This window comes from Macrotis lagotis, chromosome 1 (assembly GCF_037893015.1).
Source record: "Macrotis lagotis isolate mMagLag1 chromosome 1, bilby.v1.9.chrom.fasta, whole genome shotgun sequence".
Taxonomy (NCBI): domain Eukaryota; kingdom Metazoa; phylum Chordata; class Mammalia; order Peramelemorphia; family Peramelidae; genus Macrotis; species Macrotis lagotis.
Genome location: NC_133658.1, coordinates 183732602 through 183751382, shown reverse-complemented (window position 1 = coordinate 183751382; position 18781 = coordinate 183732602). Strand labels below are relative to the sequence as shown.

At 34.1% G+C, this 18781-nt stretch overlaps 1 protein-coding gene across 1 annotated transcript in view; it reads left to right on the top strand.

Moving 5' to 3' along the window:
• Positions 1 to 18781, top strand: part of PLCB1 (phospholipase C beta 1) — a 964239-nt gene that overhangs the window by 537029 nt on the left and 408429 nt on the right. Inside the window, exon 5 of the mRNA XM_074209479.1 lies at positions 17797 to 17876. Within this exon, the coding sequence (XP_074065580.1) occupies positions 17797 to 17876 (80 nt within the window). The remainder of the gene's footprint in view (positions 1 to 17796; positions 17877 to 18781) is intronic.

Sequence of the window (18781 nt, the reverse complement as noted above, 5' to 3'; positions counted from 1 at the left end):
ATGTTGAAATATACCTGAGATTACATAACTGATAAATTCATGTGCATGAATGTATATGAGTCCCTCTAGGAAGTCATGAAAAGAACCCATATTTGACACTAATTCAACTTTTAATTTCACTGAGTTGTATATTGATCCAAGGTCTATAATCATTTAAATGATGGCCCTTACCAAAAATGTTTTTTTTACCTGGTGTCAGAGTGGTTGTTTGGGTTTTGGAGTTAAGAACATAAAATGGCAAAGATTTTAAATTGTGAAAATATCATTGTGAAATAATCATTTAGAAAATCAAAATCTCAGAAGTCAAGAGAAATACAACCACAATAAAAAGTTTGAAAGGGAAGATTGAGTGTAAATCTCTCCCTTAAATAAGACAAACACTAGCTACTGAAGAGACTTTAAAGAAATTTCAAGTTCAATCTGAAGCACTTCTAAAGGGAAGTGGCAAAGAGGTCTTTTTTGAAGAAAAAAGTTTGTGTCCCCCAAACCAATACATCCCCTATGTAAATATGCCTTCTCTTTTCTCATCCTAATTCTTTCTGGTCAGCTTGTGAGTCATCCATTGACATGGTGATGAGTATGATGGGGAGAATCATAAATTTGCAAAAATTACAGGAATACTGAGGTACAAGGAATCTCAGAGATGATCTAGTCCAACATTTTTCAGATGAGGAACCTGAGGACCAGGAAAGTGAAGTGTCTTGTCCAAGCTCAAACAGGTAGTAATCATATGAGACAGGATTTGAATCTAGGACCTCTAACTCCAAAGTCAGTTTTCCCTCTATACTATGATATCCTGTGTACCGTGGATGTTTAGGAAGATCAATAAATATGGGGAGTCCCTCATTTTATGGGTAAAGTAGATAGACTTCAGAAGGTGACAGATTAGTCTAAGGTCACACAGATAATTAAAAACATAGATGTCATCAGAACCTAGATCTTTTGACTGCTAGCCCAGTGTCCCTTTTGTTATGGCATATTACCTCTTCTGAGATCTATATTTAGCTCTAATTCAAGGTATCCTCCTTAATTTCCCCACATAAATATCTTTGTAAAATAAAAACAAAAGTTTTCCTTGGCTTTCCTTTCATACTTTAACATATTCATTATTTTATTATATATATATATTATCGTTATATTTTTGTGTATATTTATATCATTGCAATTATACACAGAGAGCTATCTCTAAGGTAAAAATAGGTTTTTTTAATCAGAATTTTGTTCTTGTCATCACCATTGTTGTTTTGGGAAATACAGCTAGATCTGGCCAAAAGGAAGTCATAACTTTAAAATAACCTTTAAGATAAAGGATAACAAATTTAGAGGTAATCAAATGTCCATCTTTGAAATGAGGAATGGAAATCTAGAAAGATTAGGTGATTTAATGTTTCACAGCTAGTAAGTGATAGAGACAAAATTTGAGCTTCGATTCTCTGGTTACCAGATTGCTTTCAGAACTGCTAAACAGTGGTACAATTTTAGAAGTATTTGGGAATACATTTTCCACATATCAATGAGTAAAGTCCAAAACAATAGAGATTATGAATGGCATTATTAACCACAAAAGACAGCTGAGCATATGTTAGTAAATACTGCCCCCTGTGCTTATTTCATCTCCATATAATATCTTTAAGGGAATGATCAAAATATAAAGCACATCAAGGATAATACTGATGAAAGTATGAAAAGTAGGGAGATTTTCACAGATGATTCACTTCATCATAATGTGCTATAATATATCTTCTTATTGCTGGTCACACTCACATGTATCCCTTATTACAAAAAAAAGATAAGAAACAAAGTGAATATGACCAAATACCAGTAATCTATCAATAGACTGTTCTTATCCTATTTCTCCACTCTTCTTCTTGACTTATTCCTGATACATATAATTATCCTGGGTATATGGGTTATGTATGCATAAAATAAATGATGCTCCACAATGGGATTTCCTAAATGGTGGAAAATCACACAATCTCTATATACCAACTGCTATAAAAGCCCAAAATTTATTTTACACCCAATTATGATCAAGAAATCCAATAATAAAACTGGTTAGTTCTGCCACCTTAGAATTGCACAAAAAATAAATAAAATCCCCAAGGACAAAAGGAAAGGGGATCTCATCAGGAAGACAAGCCCCAATGCAGATAATGAAGCTACTAACTTCCTATGTCACGCAAAGCCAGGACAGAAATGTGTAACATTTAAAGCTTTATTTCCCAAGTAAACAAAAGTAGAGGGTTTCTCTGAGAAAACCTTAGGGTTTCAGAAAATCCCAGAGTGAGATACTGGAAGCTCTGGGTGGCAGAGCTACAAGGTGGCAATTTTCAAACAAGACAAAACATCCCAGATCCAGAAGTTCTGAGGCTATTCCACTCTGCCATGGAGTGCCATAGAGAAGAGATCTGGTACTCAAAACCTCAAAGATCCAAGAATAGCTAACCTTGGGAGATGGAAGTCAGCAAAGAAACCCCTATGTTCCAACATGAGGCAAAACAATTTTGCTGACCCTATGCAAAAAGTTAATAAGAGGCAGAGCTCTATTTCAATAATTAAATTTGAAAAGATCAGTAAACCAATGAAGACTCCAATCAAAATAATTAATAGAAGTATCACAGATATAGGTATCTCCTCAAAGAGGAAAGATTATCTCCATAGCAACTGCAAGCAAAGACTCAGAGGGGGAAAAAGTGATTTTCACCAAAAATTGCATAGATGGAAGAAATGAATCAGGAAATTTTAAAAAATGAAATGAAAATTCTAAAGCAAAGAATTGGAGAATAAAAAGTTTATAAGGGGAAATAGGAAATATTTCCTATTTAATGGATTTTCTTAAAAAATATATATATATATATATACATACTTGCACATATACCTTCATATATAAATACACTTTTTTCCCTAGTTTTTGCAAGGCAAATGGGGTTAAGTGGTTTGCCCAAGGCCACACAGCTAAGTAATTATTAAGTGTCTGAGGTCACATTTGAACTCAGGTACTCCTGACTCCAGGGCCAGTGCTCTATCCACTGCACCACCTAGCCGCCCCTAAATATACATTTTTAAAGAATTCATTATGTATCAAGTACTGTGATCAGTGCTTTATAATTGTTATCTCACTTGATCTTCTTAACAATCCTGGGGAGTAAATACTCTTATTATATTCATTTTACAGGAGAGGAAAGTGAGGTAGAGATTAAGTGATTTACCCAATGTTACATATGTAGCTTGTAAGATTCAGAGATCAAATCTGAATTCAGGTCTTCCTGATTCTAGGCCCATTACTCTCTTAACTATCTCTTAACTATCTCTCCTAGTGGCATCTCCATGTGGAATCAAAAAATATTTAAAGAAAATCAAAAGTTTAAAAAAAATGAAGTAAATGTAAACTTTCTGACATTAGGAAAATCCCACCAGCTAAACTGAAAAACAGATCAGGAAGAGATTATTTAAGAATCTTTAGAATCCCTGAAGTAGATTTTCTTTTAAAACCTGGACATTATATTTCAAGAAATAATTAATATCCTGGATCTATTAAAATTGAAGGACTAAATAGATAATCTAGTAATGAATTCTTTAAAAAAACCCAAAAAAGAACATAATAGGCATATTATGGCCAAAATCTAGAGCTCCCACATCAAAGAAAAAATGTTACAAGCATCCAGATAGAAAAAAATAAAGTACCAAGGAAACAAAATTAGTATCACACAAGACCTTACAGCTTCTAATAAAAATGAGGAAATCTTTGGATTATACTGCCCTAAAAAAAACAAAAGACATATATTTTCAGCACCTTTGTTTAAACAGACACATATCAGATACACCCCCGCCCCCCCCAAAACACAAACATTTTTATCCTTTAAATTTGAATATAATTCTACAGGGAAAACCTTGGATCTTTAATGGAATAGAGTACTTGTAAGCATTTTTGCTGAAAAAACAGAGTAGGAACTTTGTAAATGCAAATACCAGTCTAGGAAGGTAAATTTTTTTGAGCACTTGGAAATGGGATATAAGATTAAGTAATGTTAGCTTTCCAATAGGAGGAGAGGAGGCAAATTTGTTTTCAGACCATTCAAGAGAAAGTGGTGGAGGCAAGTTTCAGGTGGATCTGACTTTTGTCTGAAATACACAAAGAAGCAGAAAAGTAGCATAGATAGAGAAGGAAAATAAGATTAAGACAAAAGATAATTTAATTAAAGAAAAAAACAAACTTCTAAAACATTAAAAGAGAATTAAAGGGAGAGAAAGAAAAAAAAGAGGTAGTATTTAATTATTTATTATAATTTAATTCCATTCCCACTTTGGTAGTTGAAGAATGACTGAACATATTGTGGTATATGAATCTAATGCCATAACAAATGGCAAAGGAAATAATTTCAAGGATTCTGAATATTATATGAACTGAATATCTGTCACATGTGAGTTTTGAGCTCAGGTCTTCTTAGGTTCTAGGATCAGCTCTTCATCACATTACATACCACACTGCTTGCTTTTCAGTACTGAAAAATTGACCTATCATGTAATCTAGGTTCTAAAATCTCCTAGATGACGTGATTTCACAAAGCATCAGTTTTGAGTTCAAGGAAAAATACTTTCTGAGGTAACCAACTTTAAATCTATTTTTTAGGTTTTTTTATTTTTTTTGCAAGGCAATGGGGTTAAGTGGCTTGCCCAAGGCCACACAGCTAGGTAATTAATTATTAAGGGTCTGAGGCCGGATTTGAACTCAGGTACTCCTGACTCCAGAGCCAGTGCTCTATCCACTATGCCACCTAGCCGCCCCTACCATCTTTAAATCTTAAAAAAAAAGTATCTTACTTCATTAAGACTTATTTCATTAAGATTTAAAAGTCTTTTCAGATACATACACCAATTGAGAAAAGCAGGATGGACTTGTTTGTCCAGGTTCTAGACTACTAAGTGCAGTTAATGAAAATGACATAAATGTGAATTATGCCAATGAGTCTTTTCCCACCCCCACCAAATCAGAGCTTGAATTGTAAATTGTTGTTCCACTGAAAACAAAATAACTTGTTTGCAATTATAATGTTAGAAAGATGCATTCTGTTTAATAGATAAATAGATAAATAGATAAATGAGAAACAAAGGTGGAGACAGAGAAAGGTGTGGCTGAGAAAACACAAACCTTTATTGAATCCAGCAGGGTCTAGTTTATAAATTCTTTGTCTGTATCTCTTTGCATTATTGAGATGACTACAGACCTATCATTACATCTCTGCAGTGAGAATCAGTGACCCTATTAACCTATCACTACTTTTGCAAGAGACACTTTGGCTTTTAGCTGAATAATTATATCCTTTGTAAAAAAATTAATTTTAGTTTTTCACATTTACGTGTAAAGATAATTCTTAACATTCATTTTTTGTAAGATTTTGAGTTGCATATTCTTCTACTTACCTCTTTTCCTTCATGGCAGTGAGTATTCAAATAAAGGTTATATATGTACAATCATATTTCCATATTAATCATGTTGTGAAAGAATAAAACAAACAAAAGGAAAAAAACCATGAGAAAGAAAAAATAAATAAAACAAAATTTAAAAAGTGAAATAGTCTTGCTTTTGGTGAGGGTTGTATCCAGACACCATAACTTTTCTCTTGATATGGAGAATATTTTCCATCACAAATCTTACTTAGACTTGTCTTTGATCAATGAACTGATAAGATGAGCTAAGCCTGCCATAATAGATTTATCATCACATAATGTTGCTATTAATGTTTACAATGTTTTTTTGGTTCTGCTCACTTCACTCAGCATCAGTTCATGTAAGTCTTTCCAAGGTTTTCTAAAATCCACACACTCTTGAGCATTGTTAGTAACAGAAAGAAATGCTGGTAATTTAATGTGAGTATTATTTTATATTCTTCAACTTTGCTAAAGTTATTCATAATTTTTAGTTGATTTTCTAGGGGTTTCCAAGTTTAAACATACATAGAGAGTTTTGTTTCCTCATTGCTTAGTCTAATTTCTTCAATTTCTTTGTCTCCTCTCACTGCTAAAACTAACATTTCTAATACAATATTGAATAATAGTGGTGATGACAAGCAGATTATATGCTTTTTAAGAGAGACAATTTTGTGGTTTTAAAGTAGTTATGAGGCTTATAAATGAAACAAACTAGTACTTTGGAACAGATCCTAGGAATCTGGACCTCAAGTGATCATATTTCCTAAAACCCAAAGTAGTAAACATAGTCTGATAAAGGCTAGGCCTTCTTTCAAGGACTCCTTAAAAACTGATTTTCTTGAAATCTAGTCTGTCCTATAAAAGCCAATTCAAATGGTCTCATTATTTATGTCTATGTGTGTTTTCTAAATCTTCAGATTTCACTAAATACAGAATAAAATTCTTATTTGAGCCCTTTAAAATTTTTTTAAATCATGGTTAGCTTTTGGCCACTTAGATTGAATGACTAAAAAAATATCTTTTTTGTTTCCTTTTTTAAGGAATATATACTTTCCACATTGCAGATCTATTGCAATAATAGCTATTGAAACACTTGTATTGAACTTTATCCCCAACAACTCCTTCACTTGGGCTCTGCCCACCCTAGAAACATCTGAACTAGGACCAGGGGTATGTTGGAAGTCTGAAGACAGCTACCTGCTAATAGTACAGAGGTAACCTGAGATCAGATCCTACTTTAAGGGTTCTCAGGCTGTAGTAAGAGCTGATAATATTCCTTTTTCTCATCCTTTTCAGCTTCTGATCTAAAGAACTACTTACTATTTCTCTCTTTTCGCCTTTTTAGCATTTTCTTTTTCTCTCCATTTCCTATTTTTCAGCTCCATTATCTTACCTTTAACATCTTTTATCCAAGGTTGTATTCCTCTCCTTAAATTTATTTTTCATTTCAGCCCATTTCCACCTCAAACCTACATTAAAGAAAATGATTATTGTTTTAAAAGTGTAACCACAACATATAGAAAATCTTTTTTTTCTTAAATACCCATCTTAAGCTCTTAATCAAAATATCAAGCTGTTTTGGGGAATACTTTTGTGACTGTTTTTTCTTGAGATTCCCTTTTGTCTTTTAATCTATTTACATTATCATTATCATACTTGTTATTTTGCTTACAAAGTGTTTAAAAGGGGTGGTTAGTTGGGCAGTGGATAAAGTACCTGCTCTGGAGTCAGGAGTACCTGGGTTCAAATCCAGTCTCAGACACTTAATAATTACCCAGCTGTGTGGCCTTGGGCAAGCCACTTAACCCCATTTGCCTTGCAAAAACCTAAAAAAAAAGTGTTAGAAAAACACTTTGCCTTTATTATCATTTTTACCTTCACAACAAACTTGTGAGATGGATACCATAAATTAATTTAACTTAATTGATAATTTATCAACATTTAACAGGTTAGGAACCTAAAGTCACAGAGGCTAAATGATATTTGTGCTGACACAGCTTATTAGTTTCAATTCAACAAGTCAATAACAATTTATTAAGTACTTACTATGTGTCAAAGAAAGGTAAAGATGGTTTCTGCCTTCAAGAGCTTAAAATATAATGAGGAAATAACTTGCAAAAAACTATGTTCTATCATATATATATATATATAAATGTGTGTCTAAACATATAATATAAATATATATATATATATATATAATTAATTAGGTATTATAGATTAAGCTCTAGATTATCTCCAGAAATTAGAAATAATCAGAAGAAAGCTTCTTTTTTTAGAATTAGATGGATCAGTGAAGGCTTCTGGAAAATATGATATTTTAGCTAGGACTTAAATCAAATCAGGAGAAGGAGTCAAAGCGAGAGTATTCAGGGAATGAAGGACCATTCCTCAACACCACCTGCCCTACCATGAGCTACTTCTCTATGAAAATGCAGTCAGGAGATGGATTACCTTGTAACAAGAAGGCTAAAGTCTCGGGTGATAAAGAAATGAGGGGTAATTAAAGTGTTCATCATATTCATCACATTATATGAAGACAAAAACTATTAAGTATTTTTTATTTCTTGTGTCAAATAATGATCCTTGACCTGGATGATTTGTCATTCAGGGAATAAATATTTATTGCTAGACACTTTTCCAAACACTGGGGCTACAAAGAAAGACAAAAGGCAGTGTCTGCTCTCAAGGAGTTCAGCAAACCTGCTATGAACTGGAAAGTTTGGGAAGGTGTCAAAAGAGAGATTGCAAAAGACTTCTTTTAGAAGGTAGGATTTTAGTTAGGATTTGAGGCAACGTACCCAGGAGCCAGAGATGAGCAGTCTGGACATGGAGGACAGCCAGTGATAATACTGGGAGTTGGGAGATGGAGATTTTTATTTAAGGAAGAACAAGGATGATAGTATTGCTGACTTGAAGAGTACATGCTAAAATCAGGTGAAGAAGGGTTGAAAAGAAGGCGGCTAGGTTATGAGGCACTTTGCCAAAGAAAGAATTTTAAAATTTTGAACTTGGGGTGAAACTAATGTTTACTGAAAAGAAGGATGGTATAGTGGGGCCTTTTATACAGAAGAATGGTACAGTTGATTGAGTACTAGACCACATTTATTAAGCTCTGTGACCCTGGACAATTCACATAACTTCTGTTTGCTTAAGTCTCCTCATCTGTAAAATATGGATAATAATAGCACCCAGGATTGCTCTGAGGTTCAAATGAAATAACATTTGCATATAGTTTAGCACAGTGCTTAGTATATAGTAGGAATTATATAAATGGTAGTTGTTATTTTGTTCTTATTATGAAGCTGAATGAAGTATTAGACTGGAATCTTTAGTTCTAATAATAGGATCATAGAGGGAAAATAGGAAGATAGCAAGGAGATGACATCAATATATCACAAGGAACATATACTGTGACCAGGTGTAAGTTATACCAGGTGCAGAGCAGATTTAGTATTGGGAAAATTATTAGTATAATTAACTGTATCAATAATAAAACCAACAAAATCATATGATTAGCTCATTTGATGCAAAAAAGTTTTTGACATTAACACCCATTCCTATGTATCACTAGAAAGAATACAATAACTAGAACTTTCTTTAAAATAAGAAGAATCTATCTAAAATCATCAGCAAACATTATCCATAATGGGGATAAGTTAGAAGCCTTCCCAGTGAGATCAAGGTTGAGGCAAGATGTCTAATATGACCACTATTATTCAATATTGTACTATAAACATGAACTATAGCAATGAGAAGAAAAATAAATTGAAGGAATTAAAATAACAAAGAGGAAACAAAACTATCACTCTTTGCAGCGAATCCTAGAGAATCAACTAAAAAATACTTGAAGTAATTAACAACTTTAACCAAGATGCAGAAAAGAAAAGAAAACCATACAAAGTATCAGCATTTCTGTATATTACCAACAAAACCCAGTAGCAAGAGATAGAAAGATAAATTCTATTCAAAATAACTGTAGACAATATCAAATACCTAGGTGTCTGCCCACCAAGAAAAACCTAGAAACTAGTTTTTCACTTTCCCTGAAATAAAGTCAGATCTAAATAACTGGAAAAATATCAGTTGCTCATGGGTATACTGAGCTAATAAAATAAAAAAATGACAATTCTACCTAATTATTCTACTTATTCAATGCCATGCAGATCAAACCACAAAAAAATATTTTGTAGAGCTAGAAAAATTAATAAGAAAAATTCAACTAGATGAGCAAAAGTTCAAGATTATCAAGGGAATTAATGAGAGTAGATAAGAACTTTAGAAGTCTATTAATCTAATCTCATCATTTTACAGAGGAAATTGAGACAATAGGGTTAAATTATTTGCCAAAACTCACAAAGATAGTGATTGATAAGTCTGACATTTAAATATATTTTAAATCCAATCTCTCTTATGCCTTCCATTATAAAGCACATAGTTTTGTGTCCCTGATTTATCAAATTTGTTATTTATAAATGCCCTTTCCCTTATTATCATTATTTGCTGTCTTCTCATTCCTATTCAACTTTGTCATTTATTTCTCAACCCTCTCCCCCCTTTCTTTGAGTACTAGGGAACTCGTTTTATGTTTTTAACAAAATTCCCTTTGCCTTAACCTTGTCTTGTTACTCTTTCTCATCTTCTGAGTCTTCCTCTAAAAGATACCTTATGTTGGTCCATCTTTTCTAATATAGCATAGACTATCTCTGTCACCTGTACACTGGATTCAGAGAAGATACTGATCTACTCCTTGTTCCTTTGTTTCCATTCCCAGACCCTCTCTCTATGCTATAATCATTCAGCATCCTCTCCTCCTTGAAGTTTTGTGTTCCATCTAATTATATTCTATTCAGATCCTATTGGTACATAACTTCTAGCCTGGAGATCATTTGACCCTCTTCCTTTAATAGTTCAGTACCTAGTTTCTTCACAATTTTCTTTACTTCAATTCCCTAGAGGACTTGAAAATACATATACATATATATTTATATGTATTTTATCACCTATATTTCATCTCTGTGTGAAACATATGTATTGGATAAAAAGATAATGTCTCTTCACTAACACCAATCTTCATAATTCGTTAACCTTCCCAAGGCCCATGGCCTTCAACTTTATTCCATCTTAATAAAACAAAAGGAGTGTCACCATAATCTTTACCTTACAACCATCCCCAATTGGTCTGCTTTCTTGATCAGTCTGAAGTTCTTCTCTATGACTCTAACAATCTTACATCAACATCAGCTAATCAGTTAAATGATAAGCTTCACTTTGGTGGAACATATCTTTTCTCATCCTATCACTGCCGTTGTTTTCTACTCCCACTTGCATATAGCTGAACAGAATTCAAGGAAGTCACATAACTGTGGAGATTGAGTCTGCTGCACATTTGTTTTTAATTAATATCAACTGCAGTGAAGACCCAGTTGATTCTTCCCTATCACAATATTCATAATTGCTGTTCCAAATTTGTAATTCCTTCCTTAAGCCTCACTCTTTCATCATATGTAAGATTGATCATCATATGCTGGACATTATATACTTTCTCTTTTTTTTTTGCTACTTTCTCTTAATGAAAACATAATTCATCTTCTTGCTAAGGACAACACTTCAACCTTTGCCCTTGATCCATTCCCCAACTGTGACTTGACCCCCACAATTATCCCTATATTTTACATTGATTTTCATCTTTCCCTATCTCTTGGCTTCTTGTCTGCTACCTACAACCTACCTACATGTTGTACATTGAAAAATATCACTTGTACCTATAATCTAAACATCTCATATATGTTATCCCTTTCACATCTGAATGCCTAGAAAAAGTAGTATTTAGTAATTTTCTTCACTTCTTATCCTGTCAGCTAGTATGTAGCTGGGGGGAAACTACTGGTTTGAAAATAAGAGGACTTTGGTACTAATCTCTGATCAACTGCTTACTTTCTGTGTTATCTTGAACAACTCACCTATGCTTTGTCTGCCTCAGTTTTCTTATCTGTAAAATGAGGGGGTTGCTTCCTTTAAGGGTCAGCTCAATGCTGCTTCTTGTGGAAGGTTTATATTGATCCCTCCAGTTTCTAATTGCTTGATCTTCTCCAGGATAACGCTTTGCCTTGGCTTTATATATTGGTATTTACTTATCTTTGATTGTGCCCTAATAGTAAGTATATTGAGGAAGAATGCCATTTGTCTTTGTGTCACTATAACTAAAGATATTCCCAGACACATAGCAGGCTCTTAATAAGTACTTATTAAAAGAATAGATGAATTAATTAATTAACCAATTGATCTCTGTATCCAAATATCTAGCCAACAGCCAAAAACAATTTTGATAATAATAGAGTCTGAATATCATGAGCTATACCACAAATCTTGCTTTTCCTGTAATGGTTAGATCTTTCCTCACTTAAGTTAGGATACTGTGTTAGTCTAGAACTATAGAAGTGAGGGAAAAGAAACAAATAATTATTAAGCACCTACTCCATGAAAGACAAAGTACTAAATACTTTACAAATATTATATCATTTGATCCTCACAGCAACCCAATGAGGTAAATAATAATATGTTCTTCATTTAATAGTTAAGGAAATTGAAGCAAAAAGAAGTTAAAAGACTTGTCCAAAGTTACTAGGAAGTAAGTGACTAAAGTCATATTTGAACTCAGGTCTTCATGACTGGTCCAGCACTCACTTTATGACCATTTCCTTTCTTCCTTCTGAACAACCCCTATGAAAGAGATCAATATGGAGCATAAACAGAATTTTTAAAAGATGTATTTTTTAGATTATATTTATTTTGAGTTTTACAATTCCCCCCATCCTGTCTCCCTCCCCCATCCCCCACAGAAGGCAGAATGCTAGTCTTCACATTGGTATTACAATGGTATACATTGATCCAAGTCAAATGTGATGAGAGAGAAATCATATCCCCAAGGAAGAAAAACAAAGCATAAGAGATAGCAAAATTATATAATAAGATAATGTTTTTTTTTTCTAAATTAAAGGTAATAGTCTTTGGTCTTTGTTTAAACTCCACAATTTTTTCTGTGGATACAGATGATATTCTCCATTGCAGATAGCCCATAAGTGTCCCTGATTGTTGCACTGATGGAATGAGCTAGTCCATCAAGGTTGATCATCACCCCCATGATGCTGTTATGGTATTCAATGCTTTTCTTGTTCTGCTCATCTCACTCAGCATCAATTCATGAAAATCCTTAAAAGAGGAATTTTTGAGTGAGGAACTTGGGAACTCAACATTTGTTTCTGTATTTTTTTCCCAAAGTGCTTTATGTATTTAAAGTAGTATTGGCTGAAGTAGATTTGAAGGGGCATTATAAAGACAGAAAATCAACTTGAGAATGAGGATAAATTGTTTCAATAATTAAAGCCCAAGTTTGGGAATACTTTTTTGCTGCTCACTGACTCAGGTTTCATTTTATTGAGTGAAATAACTGTGTAGCCCTAGGGAGGACCTTGTTTTCCTTGGGAGGCTCATTGCTATTGTGACTTAAAAGGCAGTGGGGTGGATATCCATGTCATACAGAAAGGAGGAGGAAGGGAAACAGAGCCAAAGATGACTGCATATAAAAACACTTTAGTCATAAAAGAATGGTTGTCAATGACATAGTGGTTATTGTAATGAATGAATGCCAATGCTTGGTATTAAAAAGAAGTCCATGAAGGAGAATCTGAATTTCCAGTAGTGTCAAGATTGACAACCAGCATGTGCTGGAATATATAGATTGTAATAACCTTAATGTCTTATATTTAGAACTTGGAAATATTCTAAATCAACCAGTTCCTCCTCCTCTAGTACACACAATGAGGTAGATGAAATTCAGAGGGACAAATAATCAGTCTAATGTTTTATTGACCACTCCAGAATTTTGTTTAATGAAAAAAATGCCCTAAGCCCACAAATATTTCTTTTCCTTTCATATATTGTGAGAGACTCTGAGATATGCAGATAACAAGCCTAGGGTGGGGTGGAAATGAAGAAGGTAGGAAGTATTTATATAATAGTTCCTATCTACCAGGTACTAGGCTAGGCATTTTTTATAAATATCTTATTTAATCCATGTGGCAACCCTATAAAGTAGATAAAATTATTTTCCCCAATTTACAGTTGAGTAAATTGAAATTAAATTACTTGCCCAGAGCCACACAGCAAATGTCTGAGGCCAATTTGAACTCAGATCTTCCTGACTCTAAGTTCAATGCTCTATCCATAGTGCCATCAGTTGTTTTGTAGGTTAAGAAGAAAATGGACAGATGACACTGAAAGTTAAGAAAAGTGGAGAAAAAAAAGAAAAAAAGTTGGCATGATGGTAGGGCCAACCTACTGGAGAATACTTATATGTAAAGAAATTGTCCTTGGCAGTCAGGGGCAGGGGAGTACTCATCATCAGATGCTGAAAGTAAAAATGGAACATGATGTTAGAAGGTTGTGAAATGAGGAGAGGAAAAGAGTAAGGTCTTGTTGGATGGCCTCTAGTTTTTTCAGTAACTATGAATTGAAGTCTTCAGCTAAGCAAATCAGGACAGGGTTGAGGTAGGATTCCTGAGGAAAGAAGAGAATGTTTGGATCAGATGTTTTTATAACTGATATAGAAATTCAATTTGGAAGGAAGAGTAAGATTGTTTTCTTGCAGTGAAGGCCCAGCATTGTTTCATGATTTTTCTCTAGTTTCATTCAGTGAATATGAAAAGAAATATAGTAGTTGTATGGTGGGAATAAATCTTGGGTGGAGGTTAGACAAGGGATTAGAAAGTAAAGAAAAATGTAGAATAGAACTACTTCATCCAGGTACCTTCCTATGATTTACTCCTTCCCCAAAGTCATACTTTGCTCCCTTCTACAATGTCCAATTTCTCTAAGGTCTATCTCAGGTCATTACCCTCAGGCTTCTTCACTTCCCTTTTCATTTGACCAATAAGTTAAGTAATTCAACTTTGTTATTTTCTATGCTCCATTTCTTTGTTCCTTTGTTCTAACATGGATTGCATGTTGCCCACCTCTCTCTAATATTCAACATCTGTCCCTCTTTACTTATTCCTTTCTTGTTTCTTACAAACATGGCCATCCTTTAAAAAAAATCCCCCTTTGACCTTTCTATGCCTGCCAGTTTAATCTTGTGTGTCTCCTCCCTTTTTCAATGAAATTTCCTTTAAAAAGTGCAAGTAATTCTAGCCCTTTCTCTCCTGATCTCAAACTTTGACTGCTACTTCTCTTCAAATTACCAGAGATAACTTAATTGCCTAGTATGATGGCCTTTTCTCAATTCTCATCATTCTTTTTTTTGGTTTTTTTTTTTTGCAAGGCAAATGCCCAAGGCCACACAGCTAAGTAATTATTAAGTGTCTGAGGCCGGATTTGAACTCTGGTACTCCTGACTCCAGGGTCTGCATCACCTGGCTGACCCAATTCTCATCATTCTTAACCTCTTTCTAGCATTTTGTACAATTCATTACCTTTTCTTCCTGAAAACTCTCCTTTCCCTTTTTTTGGTGATTGTGTTTTGTGTTGGTTCTTTTTCTCATGGCCAGACTATTCCTTCTCTGTCCTCTTTGCTGGATCTTTATCCATGTTATGCTCAATAAAGTCTTCCAAGACTCTGTCTTAGATTTTATCTTCTCACAATATAATTTCCTTAGGTGCTTTCATCGACTCCCACAGATTCTCTTATCATCTATTTATATGATGCCCAGATCCATTCATCCAACTCAAGTCTTTTTCCTGAACTGTAGGCCTATCTCACCATTGGACTATTATATATTTTGCACAAGATGTCTTGAGGATGCCTAAAATTTACTATGTCTATAACAGAACTTATTCTATTGCCCCCAATCCTTCTGAACTTCCATATCATTGTTGAAGGCAACAGTATCCCTTTGGTTACCTTCATTCACATCCTGTGTCATCCTCTATTCATCCCTTACTCACCAAACATTATCTAATTAATTGCTAAATCTTGTAATTCCTTTTTAAGACTCTCAGATTCTTCTCTCATCTTTCTTTCCTCTCTCACACAGACTCAACCTTCTTCATGCCCATCTTTACCTCTAACTCAGACTATTACAATATCCTTCTACTTGTCTTCCTTGAATCAAATTTCTCCTTTTCCCAGCTCATCTTCCAATTAGTGATTTCCTAAAACATAGATCTAACCATATTATTCCACTACTTAGATGAAATCCAGTGGTTCCAAATTGCCTCTAGGATTAAATATAAACATTTTTTTTGGCATTTAATACTCTTCAAAACTTGACCCCTTTCTCTCTTTCCAGTCTTAAACATATTACATGTAGTTATGTAAGGCTACCTTCATGTAACCATTATAGTCAAGTTTTACTGGCCTCCTTACTGTTCTTCATACAACATACCCCATCTCCCATGTCTGAATTTTTGTACTAGCATTCTAAAACTAAAATTCTCTCTCTTCTAAACTCTGACTCTTAGAAACCTGGCTTCCTTTAAGACTCAGCTCCAGGATCATTTCCTTCAGGAGGTCTTTCCCAATTTGTCCAGCTGCTTGTACCTTTCTCTCTAAGGTTATTTTCCATTTGCTCTACATTTATCTTATCAATTTAGACATTGTAATCTTCTTAAATGTAGGTAATATTTTTTATTTTTCTTTGTATCCCCACCATTTAACACAGTTCCTAGCACTTAATAAATACTTATTGATTGTTTGATTTAGGAAATCACATGACCTTTTGAAAGCAATTTAATAGAGTAGTTGGTATGGAACCAAGATTTATAAAGGGTTAAAAGGTAAGTATGCCACAAAGTGTAAGCAGCTCTATCCTTTTTTGTAAGTTTGGTGTGAAAATGGAAGAGAGTTTACCTAGCTGTGTGGCCTTGGGCAAGCCACTTAACCCCATTTGCCTTGCAAAATCCTAAAAAAAAAAATGGAAGAGAGTAATAGGATATACGGGGGAAGGAGGATAAAAGCAAAGTTTTCTTTGGATAGAAGAGACCTAAGTTTATGTTCTAGGAGATGTATATGAGTAGAGAGAGAGAAATTTAAGTGCTGGCAAGGGTTGGCAAGGGATTCCAAGGGAAGAGTTCAAGAAAAGAAAAAAAAATCAGCCTTGAAAAAAAGAGGAGAAACTACTCTTTCTCTGAGACTGGAGAGCAAAGAAAATGGAAAAATGATAAAAAAAATTAATTTATTTTGAAAAAAATTTAATTACCTTCAATGTATAAGACACATTCCAATTAGCTCATTAACTTAATTATTCAGTTCACTCTTCCATTACCCTTTTGTAAAGATAGTCTTTGCCATAAAGTTTACTGTGGCTTTGCAGTATTCAGAAAGAATAGGAAGTTCTCAAACTTTTTTTTTAATTTAGTCTCAGTCCTTAATTTCACTAGAAGCTTCAAGCTCAGCAGGGGCATAGTGATCACAAGGAAATATCTGAAGAAAGTAGAAGTGTTTCTGCTGTTAAAATTGTTCATTTCCTTGCCAGGAATGATGTAAAATAACAGGATAAAGCATTCACAGAAGGGGGCATGGTAGGGGCAATTGCCTTGAAAATGTGCCAACCAAGGCTTCAAAGTCTACTAGCAGATTCTAATCTGCTAGTATAAGTTTAGCCTTTTTTCAGCTGTGACTGACTCTTTGTGTCCCCATTTGGGATTTTCTTGGCAAGAATAATAGAGTGGTTTACCTTTTTCTTTTCCTGTTCATGTTATAGATGAGGAAACCAAGGCAAATAGGATTAAATGATTTATCCAGGATCACAGAGCTAGTAAGCAACTGAGATCAGATTTGAACTCAAGAATATTAGCCTTCCTGACTTTAGATTCCCATTGTTCCACCTACCTGCTCACTGTTTGAGGACTTACAATTAAAATTCTATCTTGGCCTTCAGTTCAAGAGTTGTGTTTGAAGCTCTCTTGAAAATCAATGGGGCACATTAGATTATTTTTATTGTAGATAAGGCAGGGCTTTTGATTTATCTATGTAAAGAACTCTATCTCTAACATAATAATCTGTAAGGTTATGACATGCTGATATTAAAAGGAACAGGAGGAGAATGTCCATGTCTCCCAGTATGAATTAAAAAAATCAGGTCTTGAACCTGGACCTTGTTGGTTCCAGGGCAGCCATTCTTTCTACTATACCATGTAACTACTATCTTGTTGAAATGCCTCATTTTAAAAAATTCTGTAGTAAATTTAGACATATAAATTTATATACACAGGGCAACTAAGTGGCACAATGGATAGAGAACCTAATTGAACCTCTTACAAGCAACAGAAAGTCAAATTGAATCCATTTATCTTAGAAATAAACATAAAAACCAACCTCTTATGACAATGCTTTATTTGGGCTAACAAAAAATCTAACTTAAATCTCTTTAGGACTGGACAGATGAGGTTTTCAGTTTGGCAACAAACCTGCTGGCACAAAACATGTCTAGGGATGCATTTCTGGAAAAAGCGTAAGTAGCTCAAATATTTATTGGTAAGGGTGTTACTTCTCCTTCTGAGTCAATTTCCTTTCCCCTTTGTTAGCCTTTTTGTTTATGTGATTGCTAACTTTTTCATAGTCATAAACACGGATTTTCCTCTACAATTGTCTTCCACTATACGATCGTGGAAAATTGCCAAGAAACACAACTCTTTTCAGGAAACTGTATTTTAGAGTTATTGATGAACAACATGTTTGCATGCCAATGTTTAATTCCATTGCACACAGTAGAGAAGAACTTCCGAAGTCCTGGAATCAATTCCCAAGATTAAAAACAATGAATGTTTTATCTTACTCTCCTTCTGCATTTCCAAGTGTTATGATTATTATTAGAAAGGTCATGTGGAATAGTGAGTAGAAGACTGACCTTAGAGTCAGGATGACCTGGATTCAAGTTTCACCTCTGACATATACTGGCTGTATGAGCAAAATCTTAACTTCTAAATGCTGTACAAATGAAAACATAACCTCCACAACCCTATGTGGAAGGAAGGACATAAGAAGTCATTAAGAAACTACTATTTTAGGCACTATGTTAAGCACTTTACAAATATTTCATTTAATCCTCATGACAATTATAAAAGGTGTTATTATTATCATCCCCACTATACAATCAAGGAAACTGAGGCAAACAGAAGTAGTATCCCCATGCTCTCAAAGTTAGTAATATTTGAACTCAGGTTTTCTTGACTCCAGGTCATGTGCTTTATCCACTGTACCACTTAACTTCCTATGCATGTATATATTCCAATTATTAATCCAGGAAGAAGACTGAACAGCATGTGCTACTTGTTTTTCTGGTATTTTAAAGTTCTGGTAGTGAATCTAATTCAAGCCACTGCTTTTACTAGATCAGTGAGTCAATGCACTGATTCT